The following is an 18,855-nucleotide window of genomic DNA, read 5'->3' on the forward strand; positions in this document are numbered from 1 at the left end:
AACTTGAGGAGACAGAAAAGTCTTACAACACTGCCCCCACCCCTACAGTCAAATAGGTAAGACTTGAGTGCTGCTAGGCAAGAGAAAAGGCATTGGTATAGAGGAAGGGCGGAACTTGTTTGGGGGAGGTGGGATTATAGTCGAAGTACATAGAAGACATAGCCCCCATTTCCGAAGAGCCTAGAGAAACCTATTTAACAAACACGGCAAAACGGTAAAATGGTGACAAAGCGTCCGGGTGAGTGGTTCTGACAATGGAGATTGGAAAATGTGGGAGCCAGAAAAGGGACCGCGTGGGAGAGGTGGCATCAGCAAAGGAAGGCTTCTTGGAGGAGGTGGCCGGTGACCTAAATCTTGAAGGACTGGCGGAGAGGACAGGTCCAGGTATTCCCAGCGTGGAGCGAACTGGACGCAGCTCTCCTCCGCCGAGAGGCTTCGGCCCCTCCCCGGCTCCACTTTTTCTCCCCGCGCCACCCTCGGCCCGCAAGCCCGGCTCGGGTTCCCAGCACTGACGTCAGCGGGCGATGACCTCAGTGCCGAGGAGGCGGCGGGGGCGAGGGCGGGGGCTAGCGGCCTGGCCGGGCCGGGGGAGCGCGCGGGGCGGGGCGGGGCGGGCGTTTGGCCCCGCCCCCATCCGCTGGCGGTGGCCAATGGGTGCCGCCGCGGGCTCCCCCGCCTCTGAGAACAGTATGAAAGGCGCGTCCCGGGTAAAGTCCGGGCAGAGCCCGAGCAGCGGCCCAGCGAACGGAAGAAGCCTGCAAGGCGGCAAGTCCCACCGGAGACCCCTCACTGCTCTCTGCCGCTGCCACCGCCTCCCGAGCCGCGCACGACATGAGCCAGACCCGCTGGACTGGGAAGAGAACAGACATGCTCCCGGAGATCGCCGCCGCCGTGGGCTTCCTCTCCAGCCTCCTGAGGACCCGGGGCTGCGTGAGCGAGCAGAGACTAAAGGTTTTCAGCGGGGCTCTCCAGGAGGCACTAACAGGTGAGCACCCGCCGAGGATCCTGGCTTCCGTCGAGCCCCGCCTCTGGGGCTCGGTCCCCCTTCCTTCCTGCCTGGGCCGTCTTTCCTCTCCTCTTAGGGCAGGGCTCCCTTCGCGAGCAGCTCCGGAACTCGGTTTCCCTCCAGCCCCCAGGGCGGCCCGCATCCCCCCATTACCCTGGGTCGTGTCTCCCCTGAGCTGCCCCGCGCTCGTCTCGGTCCGTGATGGCTCTGGTCGGGCGCGTTCCTCCACACTGTCGCGGACGCAGACCCTTGTCCTGGAGTGCGAGCCCTGGCGCCGGCTTCTGTCCCGGGAGGAGGCACCTGCGGGTCTGAGTGCGAGCTCCTTCACCCTACTGAGACTCTCCAGGGGCGCTGGGGGCGAGTCAGCCCGGCCAGCCAACGGGTCGCTGTGGGGGAAGAAGGCGCAATTGAGCCTTCACAACAACCTGGATCCTCAGCCGTGGTTCTTCGGCGGCCCCGGGGCTGCGCTGTGCCCGGGCCAGTTGTTGACTCGCTCGAAGTTGGAATCCCGGCCCCCTTTGTATGCTTTGGCCCCCCTTAGCCATCTGCCACCCATTATGGTACTGAGAAAGGCTTGTAGGTAGTAACTGCGCTCTGCTGGCCCGTGTGCCGGGGGCGGGGGCGGCGTGAAACGGGAGGTTGACGAGAGATAACCAGCGGCTGCCAGGGGAGAGACCGATCTCCCAGCTGTTTCTAGCCGGTTGGCCGCGGGTCTCAAGCAGCGATAGCCATCTCCAAACGCGCCCACGCAGATCCTGCCTTCTGAGGAGCAACATATGTTTCATCAAAACAACCGGGGTTTGACTCCTCTAGCCGCTGCAGAAGGTCTTTGGCTTTTGAAGGAGGCAGAGGGAGCCCTTGGGGCCCAGGGTGGGAGACACAACGACTTGCTGTGGGTCTGACAACGATGGCAGCCTTCCGGGCCTTGCAATTTCAGCTCACAGGTCTCCAGAGGCCCTGCCTGGACATGTCCTCCCCAGTCTCACCCCTCCTCCTTAAACAGAGAGTGTGCCAAAAGCAATACACCAGCTACTGGGGATTGCCCCAGAGCTGTGGGACTCCCTCCCCACACAGTCACGTCTGTGACCTAGAAGGAGTGAGGGGGGAATCCTCTAAAACGTTCTCTGCTTCAGCGAGAGGAGGGTCCTGGAACTCCTGAGAAACCACATTGCTTACTTAAAATCTCTGGGTTCCTTCCCCTACTCCTACCCCTCCGTCCCCATCCCGCCTTGTGGGTAGCCTTCACAGCCTAGCCGCTCTAACCAGGGCATCTCCCTCTTGTTCCATCCCCACAGAGCACTACAAGCACCACTGGTTTCCCGAAAAGCCGTCCAAGGGCTCCGGCTACCGCTGCATCCGCATCAACCACAAGATGGACCCCATCATCAGCAAGGTGGCCAGCCAGATCGGACTCAGCCAGCCCCAGCTGCGCCAGCTGCTGCCCAGCGAGCTGACCCTGTGGGTGGACCCCTATGAGGTGTCCTACCGCATCGGGGAGGACGGCTCCATCTGCATCCTGTACGAGGAGGCCCCGGTGGCTGCCTCCTACGGGCTCCTCACCTGCAAGAACCAAATGATGCTGGGCCGGAGCAGCCCCTCGAAGAACTACGTGATGGCGGTGTCCAGTTAGATCCCCCGCCACCCCTACCAGGCACTCTACTGTACTCATTCGGCCGTGACAACAGGCCACCGCATACCTCAACCTGGGGAACTGTATTTTAAATGAAGAGCTATTTATATATATATTATTTTTTTTTTAAGAAAAGGGGAGAAAAAAAACCAAAAGATTTTTTTAAAAGAAAAATCCTTAAAGGGAGCTGCTTGGAAGTGGCCTCCCCAGGTGCCTTTGGAGAGAACTGTTGTGCGCTTGAGTCTGGGAGCCAGTGCCTACCTACGGGACGGGGGGAGTAGGGAGGGGGCCGGCCTGGCAGGGACGGGGTGGGAAAAGCTTGGCTGGCCCCCCAGGAAGATGTGAGAGGGAACAAACAAGGTTAGCAACTGTGAATAAGAGCGGTCAAGATCTGCCCTGTGGCGGGGAGAAGAGAGGCCAAGTCCAGACCTCTTCGCCCTCCGGAGCAGGACACCTGCATCCCTGGCCCCTCTCCTCCGCAGGGGCGCTCAAGCCTGGACTTCAATTATGCTATGTTGCCTAATCTTCTCTTTTTTATTTTTCCAGTGAGATCCAGGGCAGAGAGTGAAAAGGCCTCTCCCGATTGCTTCTGTCCTAAGCCGCTTTTCTTGAAATCATGACTTGTTTCTGATTCTGTGCTCAGGGGCCTGTAGATGTTGCTTCCCAGGCAGGAAACAAAAGCTTTTTGTTTCGTGGGGGTCAGGGGAGTGAGGCAGGAGTTAGAGGTTATTGGGGTTGGGACGGAAGGGTACTCTGCACAAAACCTTTGCTTTGCTGTGTGCTGCTCTGTGTGTATGTGTGGTGAATAACTTGGGGGTGATTTGCAATGGAATTTTGGGACCCAAAGAGTATCCACTTGGGGATATTTGTTTTTGGCCAAAACCCTTCTTTCTGGAACCACATGAAAGTCCTGATGCTGCTGCCATTATCCCTTTGAGAGTTGGCTCAAAAGCTACGGGGAACTCCAGGTTCTTTCTTACTGCCTTCTTTTTCAAAGCACAACACTCCTCCCTGACTCTCCCGCTCTTGTCCCCTTCTGGTTGGGTCACGGAGCCACCCAATCTTCCAGAACGAGAGCTCTCACTCACTGTGCAATATGGCCTCCTGGGTCCCAGGAGAGTCTGAAGAACCGGCTCTCAGAACCTCCTGGTGCCCTGGAGGGCTTAGGGACCTCTCCCTCCGTGCTTGGGACTCTGGCTGGCTGGTCAGCCTCACAGGTAGTCCTTGGCTGAATGGGAGAAGGCCCCAAGTTCTGCAGGACTACTTGGTACTCTTGTAGGGCTGACACTAAAAGCCGCAATCCTGGACTTTTTTTTTTCTCCCTTTCTCCCTGGTGCTCAGAGCACCTGTGGGGAAGTTGCTGTCTCTCAGCACAATCCCAGTTTGTCTGTAGACTTGTGCAATATTTACTGCTCTCGGTTGGAGCCCATGGAAATCCATCCTGGGAAGAAATCCCCTTCCTTCGGTTTTTCAGTGACATTAGTGAGGGGTCCCTCAGAAGGCCTTGAGTTTCCCAACCCCGAATCACTTGAGAAGGACGTAGCTAGAGCATCTGGTCGACCTGGCTCCCCTCCTGTCCAGCCTACCTGGCTGTTGCCCCTTCGTGAGGAACCTTTCTACCCCGACCCAAGGGTCCCCGCTCCACTGCCAGTCCCCTCCCCTGGATTCCTGAACTACTCAGTTCTGACACAAAGGTGCTATTTACCAAACACTCTCCCTACCCACTCCTGCCAGTTCTGCCTCCTCGTCAACTCTAGACTCCGAGCTGCCTTCCTAGACCCTGCTTCCAGCCTTTCTTGCTTTAAAGGTAACTTCAGGCCCACAGACCCAAGAGCCCCCTTTCTGGCCTGTGGGTGGAAACAAAGCTGTGAATCCCCACAGACTGTGGTGTTGCCTCTTGTCTGCAAACAGGTTCCTGCCTTTTTAGAAGCAGCCTCGCGGTCTCGCGCTTCGTCTTGTTTTTTTGATGTTCACTTTAAAAACAGCAAAACACCCAGAGCTGGACTGTTGAGCAGGCCTGTCTCTCCTATTAAGTAAAAATAAATAATAGTCGTACGTTTGTAAGCTATTCTGACAGAAAAGACAAAGGTTACTAATTGTATAATAGTGTTTTTATATGGAAGAATGTACAGCTTTATGGACAAATGTACGCTTTTTTTGTTACTTTAATAAAAATGTAGCAGTTGAAACTGTGTGGTGTAGAGAAGGGCACATTCCCACATCACTCAGCCTTTCCCTTGGATCAAATCCTTTCTCAGTGTCTCAGTGATACTCCAAAGACCTATAGCATGGGGCTGGTATAAAAGAAAAATCTAGTTGTGGGACTCCTTCGTCCTTAAATGTATGTTCTCACTTCCCTGTGACAATGCTGGACGGGACGGGGCTCTAGACTGAGCGCTGCTGAGTCTGGCCGGGTCTCACACATCCTGTTCTTGCCAGGCCTCGGCTGTGCTCACTCATCTGCTCATTCAGCAGGTGTGGACTGTCCGTTCGTACGAGGCACCGAAAATATTAGACGTGATTAAGACTCAAGCCTGAGTGTCAGACTGAGGTGGTGAGCCCGGGACACGGAGCAGGGAGGGCCCTTCCCAGGTTGGGGCAGACTGGTCGCAAAGTTCCAGGTCCAGGCTCTCTTGTCACCTCTGGGACTGCCATTTGGTACCCTCCATTCTTATTAGACACGAGCAGTTGGGCCCCGGGATCTGGGCCCTGGAGCCCAACGTGTGACCGGAGACCGAGGCTACCAGTTAGCCAAAGAGCAGCTGCTCCTGACAGCCACGGTTTGAGAGCCAAAGGTTTGTCACCACTTTATTCCTCCCTCTGGCTGCGTGGATCGGATCTCCGCAAGGAAATAAGAACAGTCTTCATCATCCCTGACTCTTGGCGCTCTGCCTATAAGGTGTTGACACAGGCCTCTACACCCCCACCCACCCCACTTACGAGCTCAGCAGTTCCCACGGAGGTCACAAAGACATCATGGACCTGGGCTAGGTTTTTTTTCTTGACCAGAGGTGGGCTGTATTTAAATTTTAAACACATTGATTCATGGACAGAACCACTCCCCATCAACACACACGCACTTCATTTCACACCTCCATGACCCTCATCGACAAACCTGCGTGTTGACCTAGGTGTCCTGGGTGGCAGGGAGCCCGGAGAGGCTGTGTATGGTACAGCGGGAGGGTAGAGGAGGCAGGAGATGGGGTTGGGGAAGCAAGCTCATCTATCTCACAAATGGAATTGGTTACAAGGACCCACTTGTGTCAAGTGGTTATTTGAAGGCATGGTCTCATTTTCATCTGTAGCTTCTTTTTTTTTTTATTTAAAGATTTATTTATTTATTTGACAGAGAGAGAGACAGCCAGCGAGAGAGGGAACACAAGCAGGGGGAGTGGGAGAGGAAGAAGCAGGCTCATAGCGGAGGAGCCCGATGTGGGGCTCGATCCCAGAACGCCGGGATCACGCCCTGAGCCGAAGGCAGACGCTTAACGACTGAGCCACCCAGGTGCCCCTCATTTGTAGCTTCTAACACAAATGTCCTAGGCACTCATTTGTAAGGCCCCGCCTTTGGGGATATAAGGATAGGGTTAGGGTTGCATTTTTGCCCATTCGGGTGCGCTATTCCTGTCAGCACCTATCTTCTTATTTCCTAACAGGCTCCACTCATGAAGGAGATTTCACTGTGTTCCTGCTGTCCAGCAGAAACCTGGAAGGAAGGGTGATCTGGAGGCCAAGCATCATCTGTCTCCAAGCCAGGGTGACTGCAGAATGGCAGGTGGATTTGGGGATTGTTCTCAGCCCCTGGGTAGCCTGACAGTCCCTCCATTTACATGTGAGTGTTCTGTGATCAAGCAGGGTGTCATTTACTTTAGATCTGACCCATTTCAGCAGTGGCGGCGAGTACCCGTGGGGCAGCTGGGGGTCCAGGGGCTGTGGACCCGAACGGTTTGAGGAGTTGCAGCTGGTAGCTTCCGTGTGTTCAAGGACTGGGCGTTGGTAGGTCCACTCTGCTCCCAGCTTCCCCTCTTGGGACACCATGCCAGCCAGCCTGGGAGACCTGGGCTCGGTCAGGTGTTTCTGGATGATAACACACTGTCCAGAGAGTATAGACAAGGCCTGGGAGCTGCGGATTAAGAGCCCATCCCAGCTTCTGATAAGGACGTTTGGGTGGGGGAGGCCTTGATGCCTCAGCAAGCAAGCCCAGGGCGAAGAAACCCTCCCCTGTGAGTCTGACATCCGCTCTCTAACAGCCTTACGGGGGCCAAGGCAGTGAGGACTCCTGGCTTCCAGGCCCGTATTGGCACCCAGGACCAGCAAAGCATGAGGCAGCGGAAGGAGTTCTGGGCTGGGAGGGAGAATATATGGGTTGTAAACGTCTGGGTTCTTCTGAACTAGCTGTGTGAGTTTGGACAAGCCCCTCCATTTTCCTGTCTCAGAAATTAGGGAGTTGGATTAAATGACCTCTGTTCCTTTCTTTGGCTTTTGATTCTAAATCGTCTCCATTATCCTGGCAAGCACGGAGGACAGATTAGCACAATAATTATCATTATTTTCAATTAGATGAACTGGAAGGTCATTTGGGTTAGGAAGTGGAGAGACAGTCTTCTCCTTGCTTGAATCTGACTCCGGCCTATGATAAAGTTTCAATTTCCACACGCAGTGAGGCCGTGCTGCCGAGGTTAACAGCTCAGGCTCCGGGCTTAGGCCCTCTGGGGGTCTGATCTCACCTCTACCACCTCCCTCCTGGCCCTGCCACCTGGAGCAAATTACTTCAACCAGGCCTCCATTTCCCCATTTGTAAAATGGGACTAAGGATAGAACCCACCTCAAAATGTGGAGGACGATTAAAGGATATCGAAACTATGTAGAATAGCCCTTGGCATATTTAAGTCTGCTACAAATGAGAATTGTAGTTTTAAGTACTAGTTCATCTGAATTGGTCCTGAGATGAATAAGGACACTCTTGACATTCTGATACCTGGGAGGAAGTCATTGTTGAAGGAATATTTCTAGAGCCTCCCAGGATGGTGGCAGTTAACAACATCCAAGCAGCCTGTGGCCTCCCCCATTGAAAGATGGTTTTCAATCCTTTGCTTCAAAGTCTTCACAGCCCACGGGCACCTGGCTGGCTCAGTCAGTAGAGCATGTGACTCTTGATCTCAGAGTTGTGAGTTCAAGTCTCCCATTGGGCATGGAGCCTACTTAAAATAAAAACAAAACAAATAAACAAAAAGTCTTCACAGTCCAGGGAGCCCTTCCTGACGTCATGCAGCCCGGAGGAAGTACTCTGTAAGTCCCTGCAGAATGAATGAATGTACTCCTGTCTGATCTTTGCCATTCTTGCTGAAATGTACCCTGTCCTTTTTCAGACACTTGAGCTCATTGGCTGGAGGGAGCTCTGACCTCTTGGCTCTGTGAGCTGTTTGTGGATTAATACCAAACTGGGCTGTGTGCTCATTCGCACACAGAGTGGGTGGGGAAACGGATTTTCCAATAACAACTTCGCTTATCTCCATCCTGCCCACCGGTGGAATCACACCCACGCGGTCCTTCCAGGAAGAGAGAGAAATGGGGAAGCTGAGAAGGGCAAGCCTGGTGAGTTCTGGAGAGTTCTGGTTTTCCCTCTGCACCACTTCTTTGCAGAGCTGGCATGAAAAACATTTGAGCTCAGTCTGAGAGGCTCTCAGGGCCCTGGATAATGATCTGACACAAACAAGCATACTGAGATGTGTTGCCGGTTCTCTTCCCTGGTTTGAGAGGACCCCGCTTCTCTGGGCACCCACAGCTCCCAAATCATTTTGCTCCCAGCTGAAGTGGCTCTACCACTCTCCACCCCCGTTCCCATAAACAAGGGCAGGCCTTTATTCAACCCTTGTCCAGCAAACCTGTCGGGCTGCCCAGGACACATCAGATAAGACGAGGTTGTAGCTGGGCAGGTTGGAGCAAGGGCTACTTTCCTTACCAGCATGAGCAGGGAGGGGCCGTTTCAAGTCCGGTGGGCACTGGAGGAGCGCAGGTAGGGCCAGGCTGGCAGTGAAGGAAGATGGCCAGACAGAGGCTGCGGTGAGCACAGAGAGTGAGCTCAGGCTTTGTCTGAAAAGGACCTTGCTCTTTAGCTGTAGTCTGCTGTCCTCCTGGGAGACCAGTGATACCAGTTATTGTGATTTTTCAAGAGAAACCTGAAATACAGACTTTTATTTCACATCTCCCTAAGTGCTAACGATGACAACTAATTTTTTTTTCAAGCGGTAAACTGCTTTTAAGTACGTATTTGCGTAGGCTTTCCATTTGTGACTTGTGATGCGCCTTGGATCACCTGGGAGTAGGCATGTAGGGCTTTCTGACCCCATCCCGCCTGCTAGGATGAGGCTATGCATTGAGGACATCGATGGCATACTGTCACCATGGCCATGATCTCTTGAAGGAACATTCTAACATGTTCCTGATAGGACCGAGGACACACATGGGGCCTCTGCTTCCCCTCCAAGGTTTAGATTATAAGCAGCTCAGCCCACCCTCAACTGGTGCCCACTAACTCATGCCTGGGACTGTAGCCTCTGAGCCTTGGCTCAAAGAATGTTCTGCCCCCTCCTACCTACCTACTTTTGTTTAATTAACTCTTGTCTCTCAAGCTTCAGATCTTCTCTTCCAGCTTTTCAATGACATTGTCCCTTCCCATGTTACCCAGTTTTTTCCTCTGTCCTAGTCCTTACAACCCTGAATTTCCTGCTAGAATGCAGGCCAGGGCCCTTACCTGAGCAGTGCCTGGTGCTTAGTAGGTGTTAGTGAATACTGGTTGAACAGATGAATGTTAAAGTTGCCAAGAGTAAAGGCTAATAGATGAAAGGAATTTAGATGAGGGGGGAAGAAAAAAATCAAATCCCTTCAAGGTCTGCCATCGAGGGGTCCCCTCTCAGAATAGCTAACCTGTGATTTCACCTTCTTAAGAAAACAATCCTTTGAATCTTGCAGGCTCTTAGGTCTCTGAGCACCTGCTATTGAAATGTAAATGTTACTTAGAGAGGGGTGGACACACTTTAAATCATAATGTAGGGGAACCTCAGTTATCAATTAACTCCCTAAAGTGGGTTTCCCCAGAAGGTAATCACCGGGGAAAGAAGGCTGGGCTGGGACGTGTGGGGAAGGCATTCTGACCAGGATAGCAGGAGAGGGAGAACACACAGAGATACTGAATACCGCTCCTGTCCACAGAAATCCTTCCCAACGTCTACTTTGGAGGCCAGCCGCTGGGTGGTAGAAATACCTCTAGGCTTAAGAGTTGGGAATTAGGGGCTCTAGCTTCAGGTCTGACAAAAACCAGTACTAGATTAGTCTTTGACATCTCAGACTAGTCTTTTCCCTCTTCTGAGCCTCCGTTTTCTCATCTGTAAAATGAGTCACTCGAGCTAAATCACCTCTCACCATCCCATTTCCATTTCCAGACAGAACAGGAGAATCTCTGCTTCTTCTGGGCCGTGTAGGCCGGCACAGACCCCCGGTCTGCTGTGTCACACTTGAAATAACACAACAGCCTTCCACCTGTCTCCCTACGGGGCCTGGCCAGTAGCGCGGGCTGCCGCAAACCTCATTTTCCTCATGCTGTTCCCTTTCTGCTGCCTTCCTTCGCCGCTCTGAATGTCCACGATGGGGATACAAGGCTCTCTGAATCTTTCCAACCCCAGACACCCTGGGAAACGGCCTCACCAGGCCAGGACCCCCGACCGTCTCCATTCTCTCCTGCTCACCTTTCCTTGCAGCCAGGACCCCCTCTGCAAGTCTCTCTACCCTGCCAATTACCGTGGCCACAAAGCACCTGTCGAAGTGCTCTGACACGTTTTCTTCTAGGACAGGAGCAGCTACTGGGAGCTGACCACCCATGGCTCCCAGGCGCTCTGCCCGGTGCCTTCCACAAAGCCTCTCTCCCGCCATCTCCACAAGCACCCTGGGAGATATTGTCACCCCAGGGTCACAGATGAAGGAGGCACAGCACCAAGAAGCAGAGGCGGACGGTGGTGGAAACAATTAAAATCTGTACGCGTCTGTCTCCAGAGTCCACGCTTTTCTTCCGTTCACCGGCCACCTCTCCAGGATGCCTTCCCTGAATAATTCCGCTTGTGCTCTTGGAAAACATTCTCACCTCCAGGCTTTTCACCATTGATAGCTGTGGTTTAAAACTGCTTACGCTTTCATAATAGATTCCTTATTCCAGGGCCTCTTAATGATGTATGCACATCGTTTATTACTGTTTACATTTGTATAACAAATACAGTCAGCACATCTCCATGTGTCGCTTTGGGTTGGTGTCTGGAGGCTTTGCAAGCTCACGTCCCTCTCTTGCTGTTACCACACGCGCCCCCCTAGGGAGGACCGTTGTCCTCTATTTCTCCCTACACCCCTGTGTGCGGCCCACGGCTTGGGGGTGCCACAGTGTGAGAAAAGCTATGGTTAAGTAAACTGTGTCGTGCCTTGTCCTCACGGCCCTCTTCCCCTCTTCCCACTCCAGACCCAGAAAGAAAGGTGCCCGCTCTGGGAGTTTCCTCAAAGGGCGTGAGGGAGCCCGGTGGGCTGGCGGCCCTGTGTATGTGCACGGTTCCCAGCACACGGTCTACACGCTGGTGAACGTGATCTTGGGCAGACGCTGGTGGTAGGCCTTCACTGACTCTCCTCAGTCCAGTCTGTTCCACCCAGAACCACAGCCACTTGACGTCACGAGCAATGAGTAGGCAGAGACCGATGCAGACCTAGGTAAGTCTGGAAATAAAGGAAGGCTTTTCTTTGGAATAGACTTTCACATGACATGGGCTGCTACCTTGCTTAAGGATTCCCTGTTCAGGCCTGGACCATGGTCCAAAGAGTATCCGACCCTGTTTGAGAGGGAGATGACCACGGGAGGGAGGAGAGGGGCAGAGGCAAAATTCTCTGAGCCATCTTTTCTTTATGGGTGTTCTTGTCCTGGTTCTAGAAAAGCTGGTGCCGGAGGGGATGATCCCTGGAGGGGAAGGGGGGGTGGGGTGGCCGTGTTGGTGCATTTGAGCAACTCAGCAGCCCGTTCTCAGCAGCTGGTGGGGGCCAGGAGACGTGCAACTAAGCACCCGGCACCCTCACCCCCACCCCCAGCTCCTCCCTGGCCCAACTCCTCCTGCGAACTCTTTCTTCTTTCGGGGGGAGGTCCCCCTGCCAGCTGCCCTCTCCTCCAGGTGTTTCCTGTGCGCCCTTTGTTTGCGGGCGGGGTGGCGGAGGCTGGGAAGGAGTCTGCGTGGGCCTCCCGCTAGCCAATGGCAGCCCGTGGGGGGGAGGCGGGCCCTCCTGTATCTGGGGAGAACTGACCAGAAGCAGCAGCTGCCTCCCAACACCTGCCTTCCTGAGAGCCTGTAAACAGCGCGGGCCCAAGGAGGCTTCCTCCGCAGAGCAGGGCAGGGCTTTCGGCGGGGTCAGACCAAAGGGGATCATTTCCCAAGTGAAAATTCCAGAAGCTCCCCCCTCCCACAATTCCCCTTTCCCCAAAGGAGGGGGTCAAGGCCTAAGGTGTGGGCCACCCCAGGAACCTCGGGGCAAGGGACTCGAATCCCTACAGGACGAGCCCAGGTGGCCCTGGGTCACCCTCCACTGTCCACCTGCCACGAAGTGGATGGCATTGCTTCTCGAGGCGAGAGCCAAGAGTGGCCAGGTAGAGCCTCTCTGTCCTTCCCTCAGACCTGGAATAACAGCACACCCCATCCTCACCGAGCCCGCTCCCCCCATCAGCCCCAGCCAGCGGGTGCAAAGCCACATGCCGTCTTGGGTTTCTCGCTGGCCACTCTTCCCAGGAAGGCAGGCACTATTTGTGGGTCAGGTTTCTGAGTTTCAGTTGAAACGATCCACTCATCTGGATGATTATTTATCTATGTCTCCCTGTCAGGCTGTTGGCTCCTGCGGGGCCTGGCTGTTCGGATGCTACTTTTTATCTCCGGTGCTTGCGCGGGGACTGGCACATAGTGGGCCCGTAACAATAGTGTAAACAATGGCGGAGTGTTACCTTTGTAACCCTTTTCTGTCTGTACGTTTGTGGCGGGCCAACAGAATAACACAATACTAAATAGCACTGGGGAGCCTCCCCCGTGTACATAATCTCGTTCAAGCCGCAGAACCCAGGGCATTGACATTATTGCCGTTGGACTAGAGAAGAGGAGACCGAGGCTCTGGAAGGTGAAGCAGGCGAGCTACAGGTGCACAGCTAGTGAGCTCCAGTCCGGGAAGGGCTGAATAAACAGAAACAACAAGAAAAATGAAGGCACAACTGGACCCATGACTTCTTCTCATTCTTCCTGCCCTCCCTGAGCTCTCTGGTCTGCTGGATTCCAGAAACCTTTACGCCAGGCCACAGTTCACGTTGCAGAAAGTCAAAAAAGAGAAGTCTGGGTTCTCAATCTGACACGTCGTTTAAGTTCAAGCTCGGGTTGTCTCTCCTCTGGGAGATCCTTGCCATTTGTCCTAAAGTAGTTTTATAAAAAACTTTTTGAACTCTCAAAGGAAGGAGCTGCTGCTCCCTCCCTCCCTCACGTGGATGGTGTCTTGTGTACGTATGTCTTCCGTGGATTTCTTTTTTGTTTTTGTATCATATTTCCGATCAAATGTAAGGCTGTAGAGATCACCTCTGAGTAGGATCTGGATCTGAATCTGACAGCAAGAGGGCCGGGGGACCAGGTCGTCTGGTCTAGGCACTCCAGTGACCAACCCCTCCTCTGCCCTTTGTGTCTTTCTAGTCGGGACATCTCAGTCCAGTAGGGACAGACCAGCCGGATGGATTGCTTCGCCCTCAGCTGCTGATTTCCCAGCCCTGGTGCAAAACACAGGAACTCCTTGTGTTCATTGTGACCCACTTCCTTTCATCCCTGAGCCTGTCAGGGTGGAGGCTTAGGTCCCAGTGGCGTCTCTTGTTTTCCCAAAAGGATAATAACCTCCCTGTCATCGTCACTGCGTGACCGAGAGACTTTTCCCATGTTACCTCCCAGGTGGGGAAAGCAAAAAATGGAACACTGAGGGTGTCGTGGAATGAGATTCAAAGACACTCACGAGGGTGGAACAGGACGTACACGCACTTGTTAAAATTAGAGTGTTATGGGAATGTGACGGATTGGAGTGGATCAATGCTGGCCTTGGAGTCCAGGGTCTGTATCTGGAGTCTAGCACAGGGCCAGCTGCACGTGACAGCTTGAAAGATCTGTTCTCCAGGTCGACTTTCAGCTTTCTGTCTGCCCTTTGATGCCCTGAGATGGGTCCTTGGGAGAAGCACAGGGTGGGGGAGAAGGCAAAGATGAGGAAACGGAGTTTTTGTCCTCAAGGTGTTGCCAGTCCAAGGGAGGTGATGGGATAATTACATATGAGAGTACACGAAAGACTGAGGCAGGGACTAAATGCAAAGGAGTGGAAATGACACAGAGCAGTACATGGCACAGAAGTGCATACCCAGATGGTGGTTAGACAACTGGAAATGGTCAGAGATGGGTGAGGTTAGCTTGAGCAAGGGTTGGGAAAGAGACATGTTTTGAGAAATGCCTTCACTCTCATCTGCCAGAGAAGAAACCCAAACCAGCCTTGGCCAACACAAACAGTAGGAGGTCAGGTGGGTGGATGGAAGGGCAGGGGCATGAAGCCAGGTAGGAGGAGAGCAGAGATCTCTGTCCCGTGTGTCCCTAGGCAGCCATTCTGCTTCCCCCACCCCCCCGCCTGCCCCCCAACCCAGCCCCCCAGCACCACCAGACCAGACTTTCTGCAGAAAACGCAAGGGGGGGGGGCAGTTTAGCCCAGAGGCAGGCCTGTGGCCTCAGAATCATGATTTTGCATATGCTACACTTTTATTGTTTTAAGACCTAAGGAATGGCTCCCCTTTATTCTGAATTTTTTGAGATCTCTTAGCCCTTTAACCTAGAGTTCCCACTAATCCCCCCCTATCGGGCTGGGCTGATGTTGGAAGGCAGAGAAAGAAGGGAGACAAAAATCGGAGATTCAACAGACCGGCAGGTGGGTGGGGTAAGCAGGGGAAGCCTCCATTATTTCAGGATAAAAAAAAGATCTTTGCATCGCCCTAGACCTTTCTGCTTTCAACTGCCTCACAAAAGAAGAGGTATGAAGTGCTTTGAAAATGTTGAAAGTGCCATGTCCACTCCACCTCCTGGGAGGTATGGGTGCGGGGAAATTGAGAGTAAAGCCTTGTATTTGCACAGCCTCTCCTGTTTATAGAACATTGGATTGCACATCTGCTTATTTTCCACGGTGCCGGGAGGCAGAGGCGGCAGGTGATTTTACCCCCAACCAACAGAGAGGAAACTGGGAATCCGACAGCCAAGGTGACCTGCCCAAGTTACACAACAACCAGATGGGGAGCTGGGAGTGGAGCCGGGCCCGCCGATTCCTGGTCCACTCCTCTCCATGAGCTTCCGCTGTTCGGGAGCATGTGCGGATTATTTTGATGGGATCCCATGCTAGAACAATTCAAACTTGATTATTTAATGGCGGAGGACCCAGATCCCACTGTTCGCCACCTGTCCCCAAGGCCTTGGATTTTCCCTTTAACCCTATTTCTGAGCAGGTGAAACAATACCCAGTCAAGGGATTTTGCATCATGAAAGCCTCAAAGCCCAAAGCCCGAAACTACCACGGCCCAGCACTGCTGCCGTACATTGAGGTCTCCCATCCCGGGGCCCCGGGCCCTGCACGGAGCTGGCCAGAAGCTGAGGAGGAGCATGGGGGCAGAGCCTCCCCAGAGGAGGACAGATGGGCAGGCTGGCCCCGGCACCAGTGCTTTGAACAACCTTTTTGTTTTCCAGCCAAACATCCAGCGTCAGTACCCACCCCCCCGCCCACTCCCTGGCAGCCTCCCACCCCCAGCTCCGCCAACATGTGTCTTTGGGCTGGCTCTGAGGAGCTGATGGGCTCTGGAGGGATGGGGGCTGTTCTTTATGACTGGGAGCCGATGAAAGAAGGCTGGCAACTGTTGCCATCTGTCTGGTGGGACGTCACCAGGGAGGGTCTCGCCCATTCACTCCTTCACGCACCGCTGGGCTCAGGCCTTTTGTTTGGTTGGCTGGCCGTGGGGGGGCTTCTGCAGGGCAGTGAAGGGAGGCAGCGGGTGAGAGAAGCAGCTTCTTTGTGTCTGGACCAAACTTTCAGTGACTCACTAAGATAATTTGCATGAGGACGCTGCCCAAGCCCCAAACCGCTCAACTGATTGACAACCTCCAGCCCTCTCCCCATTTCACACCCCTCCACCTCCCCCTTCTGCCTATAGCTCCCCTGGGGTTGGAGGGAGTGGCCCTAGCTCCTCCGCAGGGATGGGGAGCCCGAAAAGCCACTCTGGTCTCCTCTCTCCACCCTCTGTCCCCATCCTTTTCCCAGTTCCTTGGGTGTCTGGTGTCTTCCTCTCTCCCCACCCCCATCAATCCCTTAGAGTTCCTCGCTTTTTGTTTGGTTTCTGCGGCCTGGCAGGCAGAGGGGCCAGAGCAGGAGAAAAGGCCCATTAGCTGCCGGCAGCTGAGTAGGAAAAGAAAGGCGCTGAATAGAGCCGGTGGGGTTGGCAGCCCTCCAACCCAGCTCCTGGTCTTTGAATAACACCCCAGGCCGGCGGCTGGGATCAGAGTGGGGGAGGCTTTGGGGCATTTAATTATTTAAAGGTCTCAATAAAAGGAGTTAAGTCCCTGGGGAAGGGGGAGGCTAGGCAGATGGTGTGCCCAAGAAGCTGGGAAGCGGGTGCCCCATGAGCCAAGATGTGGGTGGGGGCGGTAGGGAGTCTGAGCCAGAGGTCAGAGGTCAGGCAGTAAGAGTGGCCGGAAGTGAATCAGAGATTGCTCTCTGACCCAAACAGTGCCTCACAAGTAGCTTTTCCCTACACCTCACAAGTAGCTTTTCCCTACACCAGGTGGGAGCAGGGGCTCAACCTCTCCTTCCTGAACTCCTGCCCCACCCCAACTCTCCAACCTCAGAGTTCATATCTGCCCTAAGTGAGGTCCGTTTTGGAAGCATACAACAAAGCTGTAGAGTGTGGGGGTCACCCCTTCACCTCTCTTCTGGCACTTAGGGATGCTTCAGATTGGTGCCCCGGTGGTGATCAGGACTGGGCAGATGGGTGGTAGGCTTTTCTCGCCTTCACTTCCTCTCTCTTTTTCTTTCTCTTTTCTCTTTTCTTTTCTTTCCTTTTCTTTCCATTCTTTCCTTCTTTCTTCTTTGTGGTAAAGCTCCTATATCATAAAATTCACCATTTTATCTGGTTTCATTTTATACGGTGAGACCATACAGTGAGTTTGTGGAAGTACTGACAAGGCAGATAACTGGAGTTCCTGCTCTTGGGGGCACATGCTGCTTCAAAAGGCCACCCATCCCAGCCTTTTTCTCTGACAACATTGCAGTAAGTGTTGCATCATGAAGAGCAAGGTCAGATGGGGCCCCTAGGTGGAAACATACTACCTAGGTTCGAATCTGGCTCTGCCATTTACTAGCTCTGTGACCACAGGCAAGGTACTTCTCAATGCCTCAGTTTTCTCGTCTTTAAAATGAGCATAAAAATTAGTTTCCATTCCATGTTGTTGAGGGGATTAATATATGAGAAGAGCTTAGACGAGTGCCTGGCTCTTAGTAAGCACACAGTGTTACTAAATATTGTTATTACCCTTACCAGCCCAGGAGGCATTTATATAGGCTACACAATGGAGACTGAGAGAAACGGGGAATCCGGGAATTGGGTACGAGGCCAAAGGAGACTCTGGTGAGGGCAACAATTTGCTTCCGCCCTCTCTCCCATTTGTAATGAGCTATGGTTGGAAATGTGGTCTTTACTCTTCCTAAAATCACAGTGCTGCTCGGTAACCCCCTTTCCCACCTGCACCCCTCTTCCACCTTCACCAGGCTGAGCCAGCGGCTCAGGTCCTCAGGTTCCGAGACCCTCTGGTCCAGACCCTTGCTGTGTGGCAGTTTGGGCATTATGGTTAGCCCCATTTTACTGGTGGAATAACCAATCCAAAAGGTGAGGGCACTTGAGATTTAATTCTTTTACTTCCTGGAGCTTTTGTCACTCTCCTTAGCCCCTCCCAGACTGCATGGCCACCTGGCATGAGGTGGTCACTAGGTCACGATGTGGCACACACTGCAAGACAGCATCTTTGTGAAAGTCTCGGTGTCAGGTGGGGTGTGTTTTCTGCACCTTCCAGCGGACGCAGTTCTCTCGTCCTCAACCTGCCTGGGGGGCAACAGCGACGCCTTTCAGCCCGTGACAGCGGAGGATCCCCACCCGGGACGGAATGGCCTGGAATCAGACCTGCCCAGCGAGGGTGGAGCGGCGGGGAGGAGGGAGAGGGGGCAGGCTGCGGGTGTGAGGGCAAGCAGGTGTCTGGCTCCCTCCCTCCCTCCCGGATAAGGGCCGAGGGAGGAGCCCTGGGCCACCCACCCACGTCCCTCAATCCTCCACCGAGCAGCTGGCTGGGACCTTGAAACTTGACCAAACGCGCTCGCTTCTGCTCTCCTCGCTCCGCTACAGCGCGGGCGCCGCCGCGTCCTCTCGCGCTGGGAAGCCCCACCTTGGCAACAAGCTGCTGATTGGCTGGCGGGGGAGCGGAGCGGACCAATCAAAGTCTTCCCTGACGCTGGAGGTGCGGCCGAGAAGTTTTTAAAAAGGGAAGTAGGGGCGGGGGCACTAGGTGGTTGCCAAGCTCAGCTGCTCTGCAGGTTGGCTGCTGCGGAGAACGAGGCCTTTCCGAAAGAGGCGGAAGGCCAAGGGCGGCCTCTTGGCGCGGCGGCTGCGGTGCCCGGAGCCCCTCCCGCCCGCCACCTGCTGCCCGAGTGCCTCGGGTCCCTAAAGCTACCGTCCGTCGTGTCCCCATTTCTCCGACACCCTCGCAGCCATTCTTGAGCAAGTCTAGAGATTCTGGGTTTTCGAACCTCTAATCCTTCCCGGTCCTGTTTCCAAAATCCCTGTAGATGTGGGCGTTTACTTCCCCAAGTTCGTTCCCTGGGCCCTCTTGGTTTTCTTCCTGTATGTCTGCAGGCGCTCACCCACCCTCTAAAACCAAATTGACCATCGCTTCATGTACTCTAATACAGTACATATTTTCTGAGGACACATTACAAGTGTCGTAAGAGAAAGTATCTTGAATAACTTTGTCCCCCCATCCCAGCCCACACAAACATACACACGCATATAGACTCAAAGGACCCAGCGTGGTAGAAACGAAATGAAGACTAGAGACAGGTG

General features: G+C 54.0%; 1 protein-coding gene and 1 long non-coding RNA gene across 2 annotated transcripts; both read left to right on the top strand.

Annotated features, from left to right (window-relative positions):
• Positions 1–686: 686 nt before the first annotated feature.
• On the top strand, positions 687–4,825 carry BTG2 (BTG anti-proliferation factor 2). The gene is made up of 2 exons (XM_026480608.4): positions 687–985; positions 2,302–4,825. Exons 1-2 carry the CDS (start codon positions 832–834, stop codon positions 2,634–2,636), a joined length of 489 nt encoding a protein of 162 aa, XP_026336393.2. The 5' UTR covers positions 687–831; the 3' UTR covers positions 2,637–4,825.
• A 3,059-nt stretch (positions 4,826–7,884) lies between these two features.
• LOC130544277 (uncharacterized) lies at positions 7,885–14,842 on the top strand. The gene is made up of 2 exons (XR_008960447.1): positions 7,885–8,231; positions 11,140–14,842. It is a non-coding gene; the product is annotated as an uncharacterized LOC130544277 (long non-coding RNA).
• Positions 14,843–18,855: the final 4,013 nt, after the last annotated feature.

Source organism: Ursus arctos, unplaced genomic scaffold, assembly GCF_023065955.2.
Source record: "Ursus arctos isolate Adak ecotype North America unplaced genomic scaffold, UrsArc2.0 scaffold_2, whole genome shotgun sequence".
Lineage (NCBI taxonomy): Eukaryota > Metazoa > Chordata > Mammalia > Carnivora > Ursidae > Ursus > Ursus arctos.